A 23,108-nucleotide genomic window follows, 5' to 3' on the forward strand; every position below is an offset into this window, starting at 1 on the left:
GTGGCTGGGGAGAAGGAAGCCTGGGCGTCTCTGCTTAGGCTCCTGCCCCGGCGGCCCGGCCCCGGATAAGCGGGAAGGAAGGAAGGAAGGAAGGAAGGAAGGAAGGAAGGAAGGAAGGATGATGTTTCCCTAGCTGTTTTTCTGCAGCACGGTGGCTCGGTGGTGAGCACTGCTCTAGAATGTCTGGGTTCGATTCCACCTTGGCCCGGGCCTCTCTCTCTCTGTTGCTACGTTTCCACCGCCGAGGAGCCGGGCTCGTGCCAGTGCTGGTGTTTCAATGAACTGGCAAAATGCTTAAGAACGGTAGAAAACTTGATGTTGAGATGGCAGAGGCATGCCCTTCTGCAGCTTTCGTCACACATTCTTGGTTCCAGACCAGCTAGCTTGCAGGGCCTGAGTTGAACCCATTTTTCAGCCGAGCACCAAGTACGTTCACGTTGGAAAAACTGCTGAACGGTTCCAATGCTAGCACCGGCACTGGAACCCCGTTGGTGGAAACGCGACCTGAGTGAAGTTTGCATGTTCTCCCCGTGTCTGCGTGGGTTTCCCTCTGGGTATGATCCTTGGCTTTTGGACTTTTTGCCAGTTTCAAAGAATGACTTTGTTGTTAGTATAATCCACTCTGTTGCTCCATCCAGAGCCCAAGCGTCCGGAGGGTCCCGCCCAGCCCGTGCATCCCGAGGCCTCCACTCAATCCAAGCATTGTCCAGTGCCACGTCTGGAGGATTTGGCACGGTCCAGAGCCTCATCCTGTGCTGGAGGCTCCAGCAGGGATTGCAGACAGCCCCCTGCCTCATCTCACCTCCGCCTCTGGCACTGCTGAACACTTCCATGGTGTTCCCCAGCCCTTGGGTCTGGTCCTTTGGCCTGGGCGTCCCTCCAACCTGCCTGAATTCTGTTGTCTGGCCTCTTGGCCTGGGTGGCCCCCTGAACTTTTTGGACTGTATTTTCAGCCTTGTGCCACTGCTTTTTGTTCTTGCCCTGTGTCTTTGTTTTGTTTTGTTGTTTTTGTTCTGGTTTTAATTGAGTTCCACAGAGGTTAGAACCTGCATCTGGACCTCGACCCCACAAAATCTTATACAAAAGGTACAAAACACAAACTGCAAAAGCTCAGTAAAGCATGAATTAAACACAGACAAAAGAGAACTTGAAAATCCAAATCAGAAACATTGGGTCCTAAACCTAGGACCATGACAACTTAAGTTGTGATTTTTGCTTACTGTCGGACCAGAAATGGCACAGGGATTGTTTTCTGTCTAAGAGGTGTCTGCGGTAGTGATCACACACTGATCTAATAAAAGCATACAAGTAAAGGCCTTTTGTTGAAATAAGCACTGTAATCAGATAAGGAACACTAAAAACAGACCCCAAGGCAAAATATTTACCCATATTAAAAGAATATTATGTAGAGAACTGTACACAGGACAGCAAACACAAAAAACAAGCAGTATATTTAAAACAAAGCCTAAGAAACTGAATAATGCAACCCCCCCCCAAAAAAAACAAAAAACAAAAAAACAAACAAACAAAAAAAAAAACAGCACAACTATCTTTATGGAACCTTTTGATTTAAAATAAAAAACATGCAACCTAAAGATCTTCACATACTGGGATTAAAGAAACAAAATTTACAAAAATAAATAAATAAATTTAAAAAATCAAAGTAAAACAACAGAATGTTGATAATAGAAGCAAATTAAACACATAACAGTAATAAACAGTAATAACAGTAATAAAAAATTTGAAACAAGTGTTAACACAAACAGCAGTGACATTTCACTTTTCACATTTCTCTAAACATCAAATTAAACACCTGAATGAAATCAAAGCTTCAGTTTCTGTTTGATAGTCTTCAGAGCCCCGTATCCAGTGGCGTAGTGTAGTCTGCATAGCCACTAAGAATACACAAGGTTTTCCATATACGCACTTGAAGACATGCAGGTATATGTAATAACAGTTTTATGACAGACTCTTCGCACATGCTGCAAAAGGTTTTTAGGAAAATAACTGTGGCTGCAATAATCAGCACCCTGTAGGATACTGAGGAACATTAATCATTAAGGGTCAAGTAATAACAACCAAATTGAAGGAAACATAAAATGATTAATGACAAAAACCAGTCAGATAGATGTCTTTTGTGGCATTTATCAATATTTGATGCACTTAAGGTGGTTTTTGAAAAAGTGAAGCTTCAGTTTGAACTCGGTGTCAGATCTTCCGGGGTATCTGAATTTTCTGTACTCAGGAACCGTGTTGTCTGCCGTCTTGGGTTGATGGCCAATCACCACATCACCACATGTGGCAACAAGCAAAGTGCCCAGACCGTCCATGAAGAACTCTAAGAGTCAGAAACAGACATTTACCCTGTAAGACAAAAACCTCAAACTGCCACTTACAATGCAAAGTCTGCAAAGGTCTGCACTTACCTGAATGCGCTTGTCTTTGGAGCTTAGGGTCAAAGCCCACCCTCTGCGCGGCATCTGTGCGAGCCAGGAAGAAGTTGACAACTCCATTGGCCACAGTGCATTGTGGGTATCCAGGAAGTGGTTGAAATTTCCTAAACTTCCTGGATAGGCAGCCACCTTCATTTTCCTCTCCTTCCTCATATACAAGAGCAAAGGGAAACCTATTCCCATTTACTGACGCACCCACCTAATGAGAACAGAGAAATCAAAGAACTGGTTAGAAAATGAACCTGCATCTCCCCTAATAAATATTTACTAATGTAAATATTAGGGGTGGGACTTTAACGCGTTAATTTAGATTAATTAATTACGGGAAAATAACGAATTAAAAATTTTAACGCATTTTAATCGCACTTTGCACCGTGGAACCTTTCTCAGTGCACGAGTTCCAGGCATACAGATTATATCGACGGCCCAAGTCCATCGCAGCCCACGAAGACCGCAAAGACTGGAAGTGAGCAGCTAGCCTTCATATCAGCGTCGCCTTCCCTCACCTCTGCGTAGCTCATGTCACCTAGAAAACTGTGAGTGCGAAGCACAGCTGTGTAAAAGCAGCTGGTTAAACGGAGAACAAACTTTTGCTCCTCTTTGTGGTTTAATTTTAATTATTTTATTCAAAATAAGCTGTTAAAACAAGCATAACACACATCAAGGAATACAGCTGAGCAAATGATTAATTTCCAACTATATTAAGTGAGACATTATTGTTGAATAAAACTATCCAGTTATGATGCTTAACTTTAATTTCAGGAGTTTGCTTATCACAGGAGCACTTCCACCCTTTGTTGGTCTGTGTAGTAGACTGGTGGGAAAATAAACAAAATTTTGAAGCTTATGTATATTGATTCATTCATCAACCAAACTTAAATTAATATTTATCATGTTAAATATTGAAATGTGATTAAAATGCAATTAATTTCGATTAATTAATTACAAAGCTTCTAATTAATTCAATTAATTTTTTTAATCGAGTCCCACCCCTAATAAATATTGATGTTGGTGACAACCCCAAGGTTATCATCACCATCAGTTGTTATGTATACAAGTTAAAATCTTTACTATATATGGAATGAAGCTCCAATAAATTTCATGAAAGCCTGAATATATAAAATAAAACTCAAAAATCTTGAATGAAACTCTGATATGTGGACTAAAGCTTGAATGAACTGAAACTCAAATATATGATATTTATAATTTATGTTATCATACTTATTATGTTACATAGAGTGGTTTAGAAACCTCTGGCAGTTAAGTCAAATATGTTTAAGTGATGAAACGTATATTTTATGTAATAGTAATAAAGGGCTTTGAATTTTAAGAAGTTCCCAGCAGAACATTAACCAAATCATCTTAATATAACTGTTTATTTTTGTTATGTAACAGTGTAATGTCATATAATATTCATATTTTAACCCTGAACATGCCAAAATTATGTATTGCCTACACCTGACAAAATCTTAGCAATGGTATTTTGACTGCCACAGTGTGCAGCCTGTTCTCTTTCTCAGGGCTTCAGTAAATGCAGTTGTGCCAAAGTCGGTAGGGTCCCATATTTATGGGGCAGTTTGGGTAAGCTGGGGAACCTAGTTATGAAAATGGTGAGACATGTCTGCCGGTCCGGCTTTAAATGGGCAGGGTTACTTTTTTTGAAGGGGCATATTTGAAATCCAAAACAGATTCCTTTTTATAAACCTAACCTAACCTCGTTTTTACTGTATACAGCTAATCAGCAAGTGAAAATGAAAGTAAAAAGTTCAGTTTTATTTATATAGCGCCAAATCACAACCATCGGTCACCTCAAGGTGCTTTGTATTGTAGGTAAAGACTCTACAATAATACAGAGAAAACACAACAGTCAAAATGACCCCAGCAAGCATGTGGCAACAGTGGGAAGGAAAAACTCCCTTTTAACAGGAAGAAACCTCCAGCAGAACCAGGCTCAGGGAGGGGCAGTTAGCCTGGAAAAAGAGTTTGTTGCTCTAAAAAAAAAAAAAAAAAAGCCCTCCGTAAAGCTCGGACATCTTACTATTCATCAGTAATTGAAGAAAATAAGAACAACCCCAGGTTTCTTTTCAGCACTGTAGCCAGGCTGACAAAGAGTCAGAGCTCTGTAGAGCCGAGTATTCCTTTCACTTTGACTAGAAGTGACTTCATGGATTTCTTTACAAATAAAATTTTAGACATTAGAGAAAAAATTATTCATAACAACTCAAAGATTTATCTTCATGTTCGGCTGCTTTCAGCACTGCTGGTATTTGTTTAGACTCTTTCGCTCCAGTTGATCTTTCAGGGTTAACTTCAATAGTTACTTCCTCCAAAGCAACAACATGTTTATTAGATCCCATTCCTACTAGACTGCTCAACGAAGTCTTTCCAATTGTTGATGCTTCAATCTTAAAAATGATCAATCTGTCTTTATTAGTTAGCTATGTACCACAGACCTTCAAGGTGGCTGTAATTAAACCTCTACTTAAAAAGCCATCACTGACCCAGCTGTCTTAGCTAATTATAGGCCAATCTCCAACCTTCCTTTTCTCTCAAAGATTCTTGAAAGAGTAGTTGTAAAACAGCTAACTGATCATCTGCAGAGGAACGGTTTATTTGAAGAGTTTCAGTCAGGTTTCAGAATTCATCACAGTACAGAAACAGCATTAGTGAAGGTTACAGATGATCTTCTTACAGCCTCTGACAGTGGACTCATCTCTGTTCTTGTCCTGTTGGACCTCAGTGCAGCTTTGATACTGTTGACCATAACATTTTATTACAGAGATTAGAGCTTGCTATAGGTATTAAAGGTACTGCACTGCAGTGGTTTGAATCATATTTATCTCATAGACTCCAATTTGTTCATGTAAATGGGGAGTCTTCTTCACACACTGAGGTTAATTATGGAGTTCCACAGGGTTCTGTTCTAGGACCAATTTTATTTACATTATACATGCTTCCCTTAGGCAGTATTATTAGAAAGCATTGCATCAATTTTCATTGTTATGCAGATGATACTCAGCTTTATCTATGAAGCCAGATGACGCACATCAATTAGTTAAACTGCAGGAATGTCTTAAAGACATTAACTGGGGTTCATTTTCCCATGTATTTGGGCCCGTATCAGGGCCCTAGGATTGTTAAAGGGTTAAGGCCTGGATGACCTCTAATTTCCTGCTTCTAAATTCAGATAAAACTGAAGTTCTTGTGCTCGGCCCCACAAATCTTAGAAACATGGTGTCAAATCAGATACTTACTTTGGATGGCATTACTTTGACCTCCAGTAACACTGTGTGAAATCTTGGAGTCATTTTTGACTAGGATATGTCCTTCAATGCACATATTAAACAAATATGTAGGACCGCTTTTCTGCATCTGCGCAATATTTCTAAAATTAGAAACATCCTTTCTCAGACTGATGCTGAAAAGCTAATTCATGCATTTATTACTTCTAGTGTGGACTATTGTAATTCATTATTATCAGATTGTCCTAAAAACTCCCTGAAAAGCGTTCAGCTGATTCAAAATGCTGGAGCTAGAGTTTCACTGCATTTAGTGTTCTAAAATGAAACAGTGAATACATTTCTTCAGCAGTAGTACAATACTGAACCCTGGTGCTAGTGCATGCATTTGCATATGTGTCAGTTAACCCTTTCATTAATTAGGATTGCTGTTGCTTCATTCTGAGCTTGCTCAATAATAGTGCCAGTTTTTGCAGCAATAATATGCTAAAATATCACACACCTAAAATACAAGATGGTGCCAGAACCTTTATGAAATTTCCATTCAATATATTTAGACTTTCATTCAATAATTTCAAGTGAGTATACAGTTTTGGTTTTTTTGTTTAGGTTCATTTTTTTGCAAATCCAAAACAAACCTAGAATTCAATCTACCTTATCAAGTACCCAACTCTGTCAATTCACATGTGACACTGTTGCCTTCAGCTGAAGGATTAAGCTTAGATTCTGGTATAGTAACTGATTTAGCTAAAGGGAAAAAAACAAAAATCAAGCGTAAAATTCTGAAGATGCAAATTTGGTGATGTAACCAGATCAGATCAGTCACAGACAGGAGAAAAGTAAAGTCAAGAAGAACACCAATCAGCACATAAAAGTCAGGTGAAAGATTTTTAATTTTCACCTCATTACAGAAGTGCATATTTTATGTTTGGGTGCGTTCTGTTTCCCATGAAGCAGTAAACTGAATTTGAATCTTTGGACAAGAGCAATTTCATTCTCACCACGTCCAGTTCAGGGACCGCCTCCATCACTTCTGCAAGCTTCTCTATCTTCGTCTTCTCAGTGAACAAAAAGTCATCATCGACCCACAGGAAGTACTTGGTGGTTACCTGGGAAACAGCCAGATTTCTGCCTGCAAACCACCCCTGAGGAAGGAAACAGCTTTTACATTTTAATGGTCCTAATAGCTATTCATGGGGACAGCAAATAAGAGTTCTAACTCTATTTCAGATTTATTCTTAAACTGTGGTGATGACTAAATGTTACACTTGTAAAACAAGATTTTATTTTCAGGGTTTTTATAGAAACACACTATAGTGAATTTAAGAACTTGCCAATTTCCAGTCCATGAATCACTTATTTCTTTTCTATCCCCTATATCTACAGAGGCACGGGGAAAACGTGCACAGACTCGAGTCTGTATAGTAGTCCATAAGAAAGCATGTGCATACCTGTGCTGGAGGCATGATGTAATGTTGGATGTTTTCTCCAGTAATTTTCTCTGGTTCTAAGCTGTCATCTGCAATAATGATGTTTATGTTGCTGTAGAATTGTCGGATGCTGTCCACCAACACCCTCAGTTGTTTATAGCGCAGGAAGGTCTTCGTGGCGATGGTGACTTGAGAGTTGATATCTGACAGCAAGAAGCAAACAAAGAAAAATGCTGGATTACATGAGACAGTGCAGCGTTCTCTGCATGATTTGCATATGATACAAATGATGCATATATATGCATGCTTTCCTTAGCCAGTGTTATCAGAAAACTGCTTCTAGTCTGGACTGATCTTTTTCCATCTTTTTCGTTGTAAAAGCTCAGTAAAAAGCTTTACTTGATCCAAAATGCTGTAGCAAGTGTACTAATTAGGAAGAGAGATCATATTTCTCCTATATTAAACAGAGCTCGACCAATATAGGATTTTTAAAACCAACACATTTACCGATATTTGCTGATTTCCAAATCTGATATATCACATATACCATATTCACCTAACAGAAAACAGACCCCCGGTTTGATCCCAGGACGAGACACAAATTCCTTTGGAGATTTTTAGGGTGAGGAGGTACCCGCTGCAGCGATCCCTCGAGAATAAGGGAGCAGCGGAGAGTGCTTTTTCTTACACACAAAATAAAAACAGATTTTCCTAACATTTGGTATTTGTATTTATGACTCCTTGCTAAAATACGGCCAAACCGTTTAAAGATAGTTATTTTTGATGGCGTCGGGCTCTAATGTTACGCTGAGTACTTGGTCATAGGGAACTGTCAGATAATTTGGGTCCTCTCTCTTATATTGTAGGTTTTCCTTATAGAACTTTACCATATAAAGCGCCTTGAGATGGCTGTTGTTCTAAACCAGAAGTACACAAATAAAATTGAAGCTAACACTAAATACAAAAACTGAAAATTTTAAGCATCAAAACAGAATTAATTTTAAAAACTATTTTAATGAATAGCTTGGTAGAAATAAGGCAGTTTAAGCCTGCCATGACTTCAACAATTAATATGTGAATGGTACCACCACAGAGAAAAAGCATTTTAACTGATGAGTTTTAATCCCTGGTGAAGAGTAAACGCCTACCTGTGCCCATGTCATACAGGACTGGTATTTGAGGCTGTTTGATAGCAATGGGAAACACAGCTTCATCGTTTTCAAACTGGAAAGTGGCTAAAATCAGAGAACCAAAGCTTGGGTTAGGTATAGTAAAAAAGAGGACTTTTGTTTAAAGGTGAAAAAAGGCAATCAGTGAGTTTCCATTAAATCTCAGAACAATGCACCACTTGTAAAATACTTTGCCTAATTTCACTTATTCTTTCACTTATTTTGCCAGAAGATTCCATACAGAATTCAAAAACACATTAGTAAGTAAGTCAATGTTATTTTTATAGCACCTTTCAAGATAAACATCACAAAATGCTTCCCTGTTGCAAAATCTCTGTTTTCTCTTTAGTTAATTTTAGCCTCGTAAGATGCACAGCCAGTAGGCCATGATCACATGACCTCAGGGACCTGATGGGGATGTATGGATGTAAAAGGTCACTGATGTAAGTCCATGAAGAGCTCTAAAAGTCAAAACCAGACTCTTAAAATGAACTCTGAATTTAATGGGGAGCCAGTGCAGCTGACTCAGTCAGAAGCAGCAGCGTTCTGAACAACCTGCAGACATTCCAACGACATTTTGCTTAGACAAATAAACAATGAGTTACAGTAATCCAAATGTGATGAAATAAATGCATGAATAACAATCTCCAGTTCAGAGTGTGACACAACACAAACAAGGACTTCAGTTTTTTCTTCATTAAGTTGGAGAAAGTTGTCAGCCATCCAACTTTTGAGTTTAAGCACCTATTCAGGATCTGTAGCATAGAAATACCTTGGGGCTTAAAAGAGATATATAACCAAATGTCATCTGCATAATAGTGATACGAGATGTCCATGAAGGTGCTCAAGATGTGCTGAAGAGGGAGCAAATTTAACAAAAACAATTAGGGCGCCCAAACAGAGCCTTGTGGCACACCATAGGTAAGAGAAGTGGAAGAAACAGCCACAGAAAAGCATCGTTCAGATAGTTATGATGTGAGCCACTAGCAAAATGTGATGTTCAACTGTATCAAAGGCAGAGGTCAGGTCCAGCATCAACTAAACAGAAAATTCTCCTGCTTCATTTTGAATCAAAATGCCCCTGGACACTCTAAGAGCTGTTTCTGTAGAAGGAACTCTACGAAAACCAGATTGAAATTTATCAGGAATACTGTATTTTTCCAAGCGGACTAAAAGCTTCTAAGCTACAAGCTTTTCTAAAGTCTTAGCAATAAACAGTAACTTTGAAATTAGCAACCCAACAGTAGCAACTGAAAATAGAAGGGCCAAGCTTGGGTTTTTCTAAGAGTGGGTGAATGACAGCATTCTTAATATAAGCAGGGACTTGACCAGAGACCAGTGGGGAAATGTTGTTTCTTACATTACAGATTTTTTCTACCAAGTAAGAAAGAGAATTTTCACAATCTTCTTCCGAAACAACTGTGACAGCAGGTGGAACTGGAGTAAAAAATGTAACTAATGGTGTCAAATAACACTTTTGGATTAGCTCTGCTCTTTGCAACCAGGTTTGAACAGTAGGCAGCGCTTGCATCTTTGATTGAGTTGTTGAAAAAACTTGAAAAAAATCCTTTAAATCAAGCAGATTAATGTTCATGCACAACTGAAAATACACGTCATTTTGTGCACACATACCGAGGTCTCCAGTATTTATATGGTATTCACTGCTGGTATAGGACACTTTGGCCAGCAAATCATTCAGGGTCAGTAGGCTGCTGGACTCGATAATCAGTTTATTCTCACCAGAACCTGTGAAAGAGAATTTCACAACAGTCTTAAAATGACTTGGTTAAAAGCCAACGAATGTAACAAGGTATGAGTAAGGAACATATAACATTCATTCTAGATGATTTGCAAGCTGCATAAAAAGTGAATTCAAAAGCACATCTATGTATTTTACTTATTTGCTTATAAAAATCACATTTTGTCATATGTATTGAAAAACATCTACCTACAGATGGGACACAAGAAAAAAAACACTGAACTCACTGACTGCTTTTTCTCATCATATTAACTCTGAGAATAATATTCAAACTGTTACTACTGTGTTTTTTTTCTCATACACCCTAATTATTAAAAATGAAGAAGGCACTATTTTGTGTAAGAAAAATCTTAAACATGTCTCATGAAACTGAATATTAACATTTATTATTGAAGCGAAGGAGAAATTATTTTCTATTTCTTCTCCATGTGGCTGGAGAGTGCTGACCCTTCCCTCTAATGTGGTATGTGGTCCAAAAACCATGCCAGCAAAAACACCCCTGCAATATAATAGAGCTGCTCAATCCACTCATAACTATTTTTTTTTTTTTATGATCACCAGTTTGTATATGAACTGGAAACTCACCTTTGACCATTGCCTCTTCTGGTGGAGTATGTGTGGTTAGGATGCCTTTAGAAACACTTAATGTCACCTAGAAGAGAAACGCCCAAATAAACTAAAAAGTAACAAGTATCCATACGTATCCCAGATTATCCCATGCAGCTGCAGTCGTTTTAACAGTAGAGACAGTAAACTGTATATGAAATAAACCCAACAAACAAGAATCTGACCACCAGTCCCAGAACAGTTTTACTACATTATGCAAATTCAACATCGGAATAACTAATAAAGATCAAAAGATAGATATGATTTTATATTGCAGATCAGATCATAAGTAATGCATTTTTTTTTTCATTTATCCTAAAGCTGAATGAAAGCCCGTCCCACACCACAAACACGAGATCAGGGAATCAGAGGGAATCAGTGCCCTTAAAGAGGGCTTTATGTATGCAGCTATCAATTTTTTTTCATCATATCTTTTTAATGAAAGAATATGCAAACCCATGAAGAACACTTCTTGCTTTAATGAGAAAACCTAAATAACTGATGCAAATTTATTCAGACTCTTCAACTGCAAAAGCTTATTCTAATACATCTTTCTTTCTCTATAAAGACAAAATACTTTACTATTGCTCAAAGATTAATTTCTCTACTTCCAACTAATCCCATTGATTAGCTAGATTTAAGTGAAATGAAATTACACACAGAAACATTTTTATATTTTTAAAAGCTGGCGTGACCAGGTCTTTGCAGTTCTTGAAAGCCAAACTCTATTCACATAGTGACAAAGAGGTTTCTGCCTTTACTTCAAGGTTAACACAAAGATGGCTGCTGTGCATAAATAAAAGTCCCATTCAAGAAAAGTATCTGTCTTTGCAACATTTGCAAAAAGCCAAAGAATGATTATTATCAGGTTTCACCTGCTTGAAATACACAAAAATCTTATTTAGTGTTTAAAATGTTTACATTCAGCAACCATCTTGCATGAACCGGCCAACCATTACCATCCATGTTAATTAGACATGGGCGAGAAGTGTCCATGGATCTGATCTGGGATATCACACCAACCTTGTAGCTGCTTCTTTTTTCTGCATGCAGCCCTAAACCTGGAATTAAAATTATATTACTTTTACAATGCCCCGTTTTGGAAAGACCCAATTTTTTGTTCAGACTTTATGACTTAATAACAGATAATTTTTTGAAAAGACAAATGATCAACATGAATTCCTTAAACTCCCTGTGCAGCTTCTGACTGTGACTAATTATTCCATCTCATTTTCTGGGATATGGGTTTGTTGGTAATCACCATTCTTGGTTAACTGTGTCTTAATAGGCATAATAATGCATGGAAAGTCCCTGATATTGCATGTTAATTTGGCTAATTTACTAATTGCTCTATTATTAAATTATTATTAAAGTTTTATAATTATAATTAAAATTATTAAAGTTTGTTTGTTAATCTCCCGAATGTATTTTCCATGATTCAGATCAACCCATATTCATCATTTTTCTACAGTCAGCAGTGGATTTGTAGTGGGATAGACAACAGATATACAGCAATATTCAGCATCTGCAAACTGCTCTCTGATGCATCTATTAGGCTTGGCACACCTGGTATGAGAGTAGAGGTCAAAGGCCGTACTACATAACCCTGAATAGGATACTGCAGAGGAGAGTTGGGCAAAGCAAACAGTAGTCTGGATAGTACAGAAGCCGTCCTGTTGAAAAGAATAAATGTGGGTAGATTACACAAACAGGTATCACCATTTTACCTACTTTGAATCTAACAGGTACAGAGCAGTAACAAAGCATTTGAATACATGTGACACAGTTACAAACTTGGCGATTTGCATGAGCCAAAATATGTAGATAATTATAGAACAGAGCATTTTAGCAGGAACATTGTAAATGGCTACTAAGCTACACAATTTATCACAATTATGTTGTTTTGGTAAGAGCTAGTAAGAGCAGTTAGGGGAGATGTAAAGAGCTTCTTATAAAATTTGATTAGATGTTTATAAATCCAATCTGTCTATCTAGAGCCAACCTTTCTAGATAGTGGTATCAATTGGCCAAAAAAATGTGGTATACGCTTTAGGGCAATAATCTGTGTATTAGAGAATGGCTTTAATGTTCATCAATTCAGCTAATATATGTGCAACACTATGGACAGTAGAGGGCAGCACAGTGCTTGCTGTGGGACTGCCTTGATGTAGCCAAGGCTGACCAATAAAGTGGGTGTTCGAGTTTGAATTGATTGGACTTAATGGACATAATATAAAATGATGCAAATGAAATGCCAAAATTGCCAACATTAATTACAGTTTACCAAGATTATGATTGTGTTCAGTCATAAATGCCATTGCATCACTGTTCAAAGAAAGCATTCATCCATTCATCCTCTACCTGGTTTTGTACTGCTGGAACTCCTTAGCTCGCCGTTGAACTAAGTCCTCATATTCATCCTCGGGGATGTAATTTTTAAGAAGCTGTGAGCCAGCAGGGCAGGTGCATTGACCCGGCAAGGAGAGGTTCCTGGGGAGAGATGACCTGTAGAAATATACAAGTCCAGAATAGTCAAAATCCTGCTCTGTGTCTCACACTCATTTAAATCAGCTCTGGTTTTCAGTTAGTATGGGGATTATGCTCTCAGGGGACTACAATAAAAATATTTTCATATTTTAATTACACTGTTGCTTCATTTGGATAGCAATATATCAACTCAACCCAGATGCAATGCAGTTGCTCTTCTGGTCAGCAACAGAAAATCCATGACTAAATTTAATGCCATAATTCTGCAAGATCATCAGGTGCAGGAACTGCATTACATGTACGAGGAAGTAGAGTCCCACAAAGCTAGTGTGGAACTCTACTTCCTCCCACTACTTCATTACTAACTTATTTAATGGAAACACGGCTTCAAAAACTGCCAAATACTATATAAGGTGAGGAAGGGTTTCTATACACACACACACACACCCACACAGAGTGGACTTTACCTTAGTTTCGGTGTAGTGGAAAACAGCTCTCCAGGACAGTTGCACAAATTGGTGAAATATAATAATGATAACATCAGGATGATCACACTAACAACAGCCATCAGCTGAAGCCTTGAACTGCTGGATAACATCTACACACACACACACACACACACACACACACACACACACACACACACACACACACACACACACACACACACACACACACACATTATAAACAGGTTGTTAACATTCAGTTAGTTCTGTAAGTTTTTGAACAAATGGCACATTTCTTTTTTCGTCATTTTGTTCAACATCACTGCAGCAGATTTTAAATCAAGTACAGACTTTCAGCTTTAACCCTCTGGGGTCAACAGACGCGCCGGCAGGTCCAAATAACGGAGCTGAGTGTCTGTTTCAGTTGTATATACCTTTGCTGTTTGCTATATTTGTTCATAAGTTTTTGAAAATTACAACTTATATTTGTATTTTAAGTAGTAAAAATAGTTTGTTAAACATCTTTGTGGTTTTTACAGTAAAAAAAATCTAAATGTGTTAATACAGTACCTTAGGAAATAAGTAGGAAATAAAAATAACTGTGCTGTCACACATTTGAGGTTGTGCTGAAAATAACGATACCAAACAAGGCGAAGTAAACAGCTTTAAGGTGAAATAAATGTAAGATGAAACCCAGATAGCAAAATGACTCCGCCCCCGATCCGCCCCGGATGTGCCACTGACTCCGTAACGGACCCGCAAAACCGGTCCGTATCGGAGTCCACTTGCACAGCGGGACGGATCAGTAACGGATCAGGATCACGGTTGAGGAACAAATCAGGACCGGATACAAATCGGACCCGTCCACGTTTCAGGTTATCCAAAACGGATCCTTTACGGAGCCGTCTGTGGAAAAACTGATCCGACACGGATCCGTTTTGAATCCGTTCATATAACAGCTTATTTTGGCCAGAATATTTTCAGGATCCCTTATTAAAAATTGCTGTAGCCATGCTAGCTACAGTTAAAGCTAAAATATCTATTTGGACATAAAGACTGATTTTAGGGAAAATGAAAAATCTTTAACAATTACGGCATCCTTATCTAAAGCCTAATTTTCCATTTGAATAACAAGATGAGCATATGAGTATTACAAAAATAATGGGATCATAAATGTATCAAGAATACTGTTTATTTACTATAAATCCTTTAACACTTCTTTATTCTTTAACAAAATGCAGTAAAGGAAAAAGTAAAATGGCAAAGAAAGGAAATACTATCACAAATTAATTAAGCAGGTGATGCATTGATTCATTACTGTACTTCATTAAAACATTAACAGACAAATAACTGAAAGATAACCATTTTTGGAACAATAACAGTAACAATAACAAACTGAAGTCCTCAGCATTGATTCGGGATGGTAACAGGAGGACGCCGCCTTCTTCCTCTGTCTGCTGCCAGATTGAACCATCGTATGGCATGTTTCCGAATCTCCTCTTCTGTGGCAGCACGGGACACGTGGGTCTTTCTTACTGCATCTATACACACAAGGTATATGTTATATGAAAGCTTTGAAATCTTTCCAGCAGCTTGTTGAATCTATACCATGAAGAATTAAGGCAGTTCAGAAGGCAAAAGGGGGCTCAACCTAGTGCTGGCATCATGTACCTAATAAAGTGGCCAGCAAGTGTAGCATGTTGATTGTAAGCTTTGGACATAGTGGGGAAAAAACTCCAAAAATTTACAACTCATCTTTAATATTTAACAGCATCAGTTATTGCCAATCAATGCAGTCATGTCCGGGTATCCAACTATGTACCACAGAGGAACATCACAGATCTCAAAGGGGAGTTTTTCATTTGAAAGAGTGCTGTGATCAGTGAGTGGAATAAAGGTACACCTGAAAACTGTCCTCCAAAGCCCATAACTCGCATTATCAATGAAATGATACAATACGACTCTCAGAGTTAAAAGATTTGTGCTTCATTAAACCATGACAATCAAATCATTTGCAAAATCTATTACAATTACTTACCCAAGAGTACTGTTTTTGATGCCATCTGGGAGAAACCTCCCTTTCCATTGGCCCCTGTCCAATTTATCTTCTGTCCAATGTCACTGTGGAACATGCGGGAAAGAATGTTCCATGTGATACTTCTTGCATCAGCCCCCCGATGGCTGCCAGTGAAGAAATCTAAAAATGGAGAGGAAATAATGGGAAAAGTTTAAACACATTTCACAAAAAATAAGTTGCAGGCAATTAAACACAACAACAAAAGACAGCTTCATTTGTATTTGAGTTATCAAAAAGGTCCCGTGTGCCAGCTCAAATGTGGGTATATAGAAAAATTAAAAAATAATCATTTTACATTTTTCCTGAAAGGGCTATTCATTTTGCAATTCTTACTACTTATCCCTGGTCAAAATGGTAATATGAAAGTACAGAGTCTGCATAAAAGCACTTTGTGCTGCTGGATGATCTTCCTCACTTTTATGACAGGTGCTTTAATTAATTTTACCAGTGCACATAAAACAGTTTAATACTTTTATTAAACATAACTGATTGTTGTCAGTGTGATTAAATATAAATTCACTTCAGCTGCACAGCCAACACACATAAATGCAAACATACTTTGTAAATTTATTTACACGTATTTCTCACATTTCATTTTAAAAAGTTAGGAATGCCATTTGAGTTAAGTGGAACATTTCCTTATTCACAAAGAAGCATTTCCAGTCTTTCAGTGAGAGATACAGATTATCAATTGAACACGGGTATTGGCAAATAACCACATCTTATCCGGACTGTAAAAACCTGGATCTGGCTGTTCGTAATATTTAACATTCAGCTTTTCATTATAAACAGCATCATTCGTATTATACAAAACCATGACATTGACAAAAATGGGATTTCTTTGTGTTGAATGTCAAGTAGAATGGTAATCAGATGAAAACTCACCACACTCTGCTTCAGGTGAGAGTTAGCAGGATCTTTGAGCCATTTCTCAAAATTCTCCACTTCCTCCATTGATTGTAGTGGAAACTGTACAGGGTCAGGTATTTCTCTTTCTTGGACAGTTGAGTTCAGCTTGTTGGTCAGATAGTTTACTTTGGTGGTTAATTGGTCTTGTTGGTGTTTAATGTACTCCAGTAAGCTCAATATTTGAACTTCTGCAGCTGTTGGAAGAAGAAATGAGACAAATTTGCTGTAATCTTTTCCAATAACTGGATTACATGGCAAATGGCTATAGTGTAGTATTCATATTTACAAAGAATACAATATACCGATTATTCAAGCTTTACTGTATACACTTTTGGAAAAATCAGTGTACATTCAGGAAGAAATGCATTGTTGCATTCGATGAGTTTATTTTCACTTGGATGTTACACTGAGAATAACTGAATTTGTGATGTAATTATCAGTCATTGAAAGGTGAATACTAGCTGTTTAAGAGATTGCTTACCAGAGCAGGTAATTGTGTCTGAGCCATACCGTCCCCCTTTCCAAGTAGGCCTGTAGACATGGCTTGAAGAAGGAGTTGGCTCATCTCTTGGTCTATTTTCCATCTGGGCAAGCAGTGGTGGTGATGGAGTTTTTGCAGAAGAAGCAATTGTGTGGATGCTAGCTCCAGTGAAAGGTGGTGGTTGGATAACTGGAGCAGGTGGTTGTAGTGGGCGTCTTACTGCAGCTCTGGCTTTCCTTTTCAGGTAAACTTCTTCTGTGTCACTGTCAGAGTCCCCAAAGAAATGACTGTCAAGCAGAATAGAAAAATAAAAATACTTAATACTTCATTTGTCATTATTAAAACATGTATTTTTTTACTTTACTCAAGCTGTACACTACTCTAATTGCTTTCGAATTCTGTGATTTGAATACCATCCATTCTCTTCTGCTTATCCTGTTCAGGGTCACTAAAACCAGCACCGGTTTCAGTGTCTAGACAGTGTGGATTATCAGTTCCAGTGTGACTTTCATGAAAATGCTCTTCACTGATGTGTCCATGGTCAAGGTTCCTCTCTGTTGTCATCTGAAAGTCAATTAAATTTGTGGCGTCATCCCGCATTTGTTTAAGTCGGTTTTCTACGTCTACACGGGCCCTCCTTCTTAAGGTGGAGTTGGAGACAGGTAGAGTCTTTCTATTCATTTTATCTAAAAATAAAAATTTTAGAAACACATTTTTGTTATTATTCTGAGACCAGACAGGATTTTAAAGCAGGCAAACAAGCCTCAACCTAGACCACAGGACAAAACATTGAAATGACAGAACTTACACATTATAACAGAGAAGAAGCTGTTATAGCCACTTATACTGGCAATAACAGCTATTTTTTTTAAATGAAGAATATATTATAACAGTCAAAGCTTAACGTCCATTACAGTTGCTTTTTAAGTACAGATGTGCGTGTGCAAGATTTCTGATAGCATATTACAAGCTCAGGTTTCCCTCCCCTTGTAACACACACATAATATTTCTGGCAGAAATTATTTGCAGTTTTAGAAAAAGTGTCTAAATGAACTCTAAGATTGAATTTTGGCTTACTTCAGTGAGGTAGCAGACAAGGTGGAGGGGGGAAGGCAGGCTGAATTGATCTGTAACAGAAGACATAAATAAAATTAATGATTATAATGATGAAACTACAGAAAATCTTTCTTTTTGTGGCATGTTGGATATTAAACTTTGGTAATTTAAAGTATTTTAATTGTATCAATAGGGACTTTCAGTAAGTCAGAGTCCAAATATGCATTGTGGAAAAGTTTAAGGTCAAGCAAAGACAATAAATAGGGTTCATACACTTTCAACGCACAGGAGTTGTTGAATTTACTCGCGAGAAGTGAATACCTACGCTTGGGGAATTTGCAAGGATTGTTTTCTTCTGACTTAATTATAATTCCATACTGGTCTTATCCATTACTGGAATTTGCGGTTTTCTAGCCAACCAGCCAACAATAATTAAAGCCCCACTCTGGCCGGTTAAAAAAATGTGACCTCCTAAAGGTCCGCTCACTCTCTCACAGACTGTCTTCTGGGGAGATACTCATATGCAGACGTGCAGGTTCGTTTCCATCTCATAAGTTAACTATTCAGATATTTTTTAAGGCAGTTACAGTTTTAAGCAGTTTCAAGCACTGTGCCCCAAAATCAAGCACTTTTCAATCCTTGAAAGGACAATTTTAAAATGGAAGCATTTTCAAGGATAAGAAAAAAAGAATTAAATTTGAATCAAAAAGTCTTAGCAGAGACATAACTAAATCCATTTCTAAAGCTTATTAAATACTTTACAGCAACACCTGAAATCGTGAGACCCACTTTAACCTGATGGATGCTCTCAGATTAAATTTGGAGAACAATAGGCTGTGTTAGCTTAACTTTACCTGCAGTCAGTCCTGGAGAGGCTCAATAAAATCCTTCATGTGCTCAGTCTGCTGTAACATCAGCTACCTGGACAGTTAACCAAATCACATCGCCTTCCCCACCGAAATAAATCCCGGAGGAGCTTTTTTTTTTCTTTTAACCTCACAGCTTCCTGCTGTGTTAGCTAATAGGCCAGTAGCTAATGTGCTATAAGCTAACTCCGCTGCCACAATCTCACATTTCTGAATAAAAAATAAATAAAACCTTAATTATCTCCTACCAGGATAACTTTACTGTACAGGTAAAGCCATGAATGAAGAATATTTAACAGAACAGCTTACAGTTCTTACCTTAGAGAAGCTCTGCTCCTGCGCTCCTTATGACAGCAGTCGTTGACTTTTGAAAAAGAAAAAAAGAGGGGGGTGGGGAAAGGCGCGAGTTTGCTGAAGGGCTCCGCCGTGGAGCCGTGGCGGAGCCGCGTTTTGATAATCCGCTGTCAGTAGGTGGGGCGGGCCCAGTCCGGAGAGCAAGAAGGGTGGGGCGGATCGGCTGACTTGAAGGCGGATCCGCCCCGAAGTGTTTTGCTATCTGGGAATGTAGTCAAAAATGGCCAGTTATACCCCAAAGCTCAGAGAGTTCATTCAGGGGCTGAATACTCAAACGAAAATCTCTTCAGCTTTGTCTTCAGTAATTGGAAAACGTGACGTCAGGGTTAGGACCGGACAAGAACGGCTGGGTGAGCACAACGGAGTGACCCTCTGCCCCTTTATTTTTCCCTCCAGTGAGGAAATCTAATATTCATTAATCTGCAGAAATTCAATTCAAGAAAGTCAATAAAGACAAAACGATTGGAGAAAGCTGTCATCGTGATATGTCAGGGCCATATTTAGTAATTGTCTCCACCAGCGCAAAAACCCTCTGCTGGCGTCCCAAAATTGCTATCAGGTGTGACCAATGCGCTCTGCTACCTTTGGTTATGACGAGTCAATATAACCACTCCTCTAATGGACGGCACTAACATTTATGCAGTTAACATCAAAGTTAACTGGAACTATAGACATGTTATTAGTTGCATTCATGTCAATAAATCATTAAGTATTGATTAATAATTACAAACTGACGCATCAATCAGTAAGGTTGAAACACTTGAGATTTCTTAATAGCCGAGGTTGACAGCAGTTCACTCTTACGCAACATGAGGCACATAAGAGAATTTATTTACAAAAGTAAAAGCACTGATGTCAGTGTTCAGCCAGCTGTGAGAGGGGACCTCAACAGCAGGGGTCATCAACTACATTTGTCCAAGGGCCGGAATTTTTCTTGGCACACAGTGTGAGGGCCAGATGCAATTGTGTGCAGTTGTTCTCACTATAGATCTGATGAGCAGGGGAAACAGTAAAATGTTACATGAGAGCAACGAGTTTATTTCTGCACAGTCTACTTTTCAGAAGGAGTTTTTGTTGTTGATTTTTTTTTTATTTTATTTTTATCTGGAGCTTATGGTAAACTTTAGTAATTTCATTTCACAGGCAATGGTGAGGTGACCTTTTTTTTCAAAAATGTAAACATAGTAATTTAGAGTAATTTAGATGAGCAGACTCTACTTTCTAAGGAAGCTCAGATCCTTTAATGTGTGCAGCAAGATGTTGGAGATCCTCTACCAGTCTGTGGTAGCGAGTGCCATCTACTTTGCTGTTGTCAGCTGGGGGGGGCAGCATCAGTGCCAGAGATGCCACCAGGCTCAACAAACTGATTCGCAAGGCTGGAACCATCATAGGACAGAATTTTGAGTCAGTGAAGGACAGGCGGTCACTGAATAAACTGCTCTCCATTATGGACAATCCATCTCACCCACTCCACTCCACTCCACACTAATGAGACAGCAGAGCTCCTTCTCCCTCAGACTGATTCAACCTCACTGCCATAAAGAACGCTTCAGGAAATCATTCCTACCGTTCTCCGTAAAACTGTAGAATAACTCTTCTTTCTGTGACAGGTGAACACACCTGTCCGGACAAATGATCCTACGTACAAATTTTGTATATCTTCTTGCTGCTGTCAACTTCCAGATTCTTTGAGTACCGTATTTTCCGGAGTATAAGTCGCACTTTTTTTCATAGTTTGGCTGGGGGTGCGACCTATACTCCGGAGCGACGTATATGTGACATTTATAACACATGAACCAAAATACTCCAGCCACTTGACATCTCCGTGAACTGCAGCTTTAAGGCAGTCTTGCGTAACCTGTGGGCGCAGTGGATGATGGATGGAGAGCACAGCTTAACGGCAACTGGGAGAATGCGCCACCCAACTTTCCTGGAAGTCATTGGATGGATCAAGAAAACATGGGCTTCAGTGACAAACCATCCTGTTGGGATTCAGAAAGGCTGGAATAATTGGAACTGCAGCTGACGACGAGTCTGACTAACGCGACACAGAAGAGGAAGCGGCGCTTCGTCTACGGAGTGTACGGAATTGTTTAGAAGTGACACCGAGGATGAAGAATTCAATGGATTGATGGTTTGGTTAACTTGTTAGTATGTTCTTTATGCTATGGTTATCTGAATAACTTAATGTTACCGTATTTTTCGGACTATAAGTCGCTCCGGAGTATAGGTCGCACCAGCCAAAAAATGCATAATAAAGAAGAAAAAAACATATATAGGTCGCACTGGACTATAAGTCGCACTTTTTTTGGGGGGGGGGGGGTTGATAGAATCCGAGACCCAGAGCAGAAATTCCATCTTGAACGACAATTTAAAATAATAATGGATTAAAGAACAGGACGAACACGGTTACGCCTACGTTATGCTAACGTAGCACATTCAGCTACATGACGCACAACGAACACGTGTTCGGTATGTTAACGTAACATTAAGTTATTCAGATAACCATAGCATAAAGAACATACTAACAAGTTAACCAAACCATCAATCCATTGAATTCTTCATTCTTCACTTATTTAGTATAGTCCTTGGGGTTACAGATCTTGTACAGCACTTTGGTCAACGTCGTTGTTTTAAATGTGCTTTATAAATAAACTTGAGTTGACTTGACTTGACTTCATCCTCGGTGTCACTTCTAAACAATTCCGTACACTCCGTAGACGAAGCGCCGCTTCCTCTTCTGTGTCGCGTTAGTCAGACTCGTCGTCAGCTGCAGTTCCAATTATTCCAGCCTTTCTGAATCCCAACAGGATGGTTTGGTATATATTATACCATATATTATTTATGCAGTGCAATTTGCACTGCTCTCTTGTATAATATCAGCTTTACTATAATCTCTTTTTTTAACCTACGTTTCCTCCCACAGTCCAAAGACATGCACTTACTGGGGTTAGGTTAATTGGAAACTCTAAATTGCCCATAGGTGTGAATGTGAGTGCGGATGTTGTCCGTCTTTCTGTGTTAGCCCTGCGACAGGCTGGCGACCTGTACAGGGGGTACCCTGCCTCTCGCCCTATGTCAGCTGGGTTAGGCTCCAGCCCCCCTGCGACCGTAAACAAGATAGGCGGAAGTGAATGGATGGATCTACTTTTGTTTCTATATGTAAAGTTGTAATGTTTAGTTACTATAGATTGTATTGTAGCGATTCTCTTAGTTAGAGAGCGTGTTGATGTTGTGGGATTTCGGACTGTTCGGGAGGTTCGTGAAGGCAGCATGGAGAGAGAGAAAAGACCGAGAGCTTGCCTGTGTGTGTGTGTTGCTGTTCCGTTGTTGTAGTTGTGGTTGGCGTGGCTGTGGCCTACAGCAGCCGTTTTCTGCTAATAAAGACGACCTTTGTTGTGAACATCGCCGACTGTGGAAGTGTGTTTACAACGTTACAGTATTTTTTCTTGCTGTAACAATAATTTCCATTATGGAATCAATAAAGTATCTATCTATCTATGTCCGCGGGGTTCGTGACAACCGAGGGAAGGACGCATGCGGGGGCTGTGACCGCACGTGGGTACACGCAGAGCCAAGGAGACAGGAGAACCCGCAGGCCGTGGAATACGCTCGGCAGCCAGGTACGATCCTTCCGCAGGTTCACCGACGGAAGTCTGGATACGACTTTTACTTCCTTTAGTTGAACAAGTTTGATTGCTGAACTTTTTTTCTACAAAAAAACAAGGCTAGGCTCACCTTCAGCTGGGTTCCTCACCGCCAACAAAAGCCGGCTC

General features: G+C 39.0%; 1 protein-coding gene across 1 annotated transcript; it reads right to left on the reverse strand.

The window, feature by feature from the left end:
* Positions 1–1,346: 1,346 nt before the first annotated feature.
* LOC115783917 (beta-1,4 N-acetylgalactosaminyltransferase 2-like) lies at positions 1,347–23,108 on the reverse strand. The gene is made up of 12 exons (XM_030734912.1): positions 23,071–23,108; positions 13,611–13,741; positions 13,018–13,161; positions 12,223–12,329; positions 11,680–11,717; positions 10,636–10,702; positions 9,924–10,037; positions 8,271–8,357; positions 7,144–7,325; positions 6,694–6,837; positions 2,427–2,652; positions 1,347–2,338 (listed from the first exon to the last, which is right to left on the reverse strand). The coding sequence occupies exons 2-12, from the start codon at positions 13,739–13,741 to the stop codon at positions 2,148–2,150; spliced, it is 1,431 nt and encodes a 476-aa protein (XP_030590772.1). The 5' UTR covers positions 23,071–23,108; the 3' UTR covers positions 1,347–2,147.

Source organism: Archocentrus centrarchus, chromosome 8, assembly GCF_007364275.1.
Source record: "Archocentrus centrarchus isolate MPI-CPG fArcCen1 chromosome 8, fArcCen1, whole genome shotgun sequence".
In the NCBI taxonomy this organism is placed as follows: Eukaryota; Metazoa; Chordata; class Actinopteri; order Cichliformes; family Cichlidae; genus Archocentrus; species Archocentrus centrarchus.

Bases quoted from the DNA above. Each gene is read 5' to 3' on its own strand.
- LOC115783917 (XM_030734912.1), bottom strand. From the start codon at position 13,741: ATGTTATCCAGCAGTTCAAGGCTTCAGCTGATGGCTGTTGTTAGTGTG. The intron at 12,330-13,017 runs GTAGAGGATGAA...TCTTTTCAACAG, and splicing joins TTCCAGCAGTACAAAACCAG to GACGGCTTCTGTACTATCCA. The intron at 7,326-8,270 runs GTAGGCGTTTAC...TCTTGCTGTCAG, and splicing joins CCTGTATGACATGGGCACAG to ATATCAACTCTCAAGTCACC.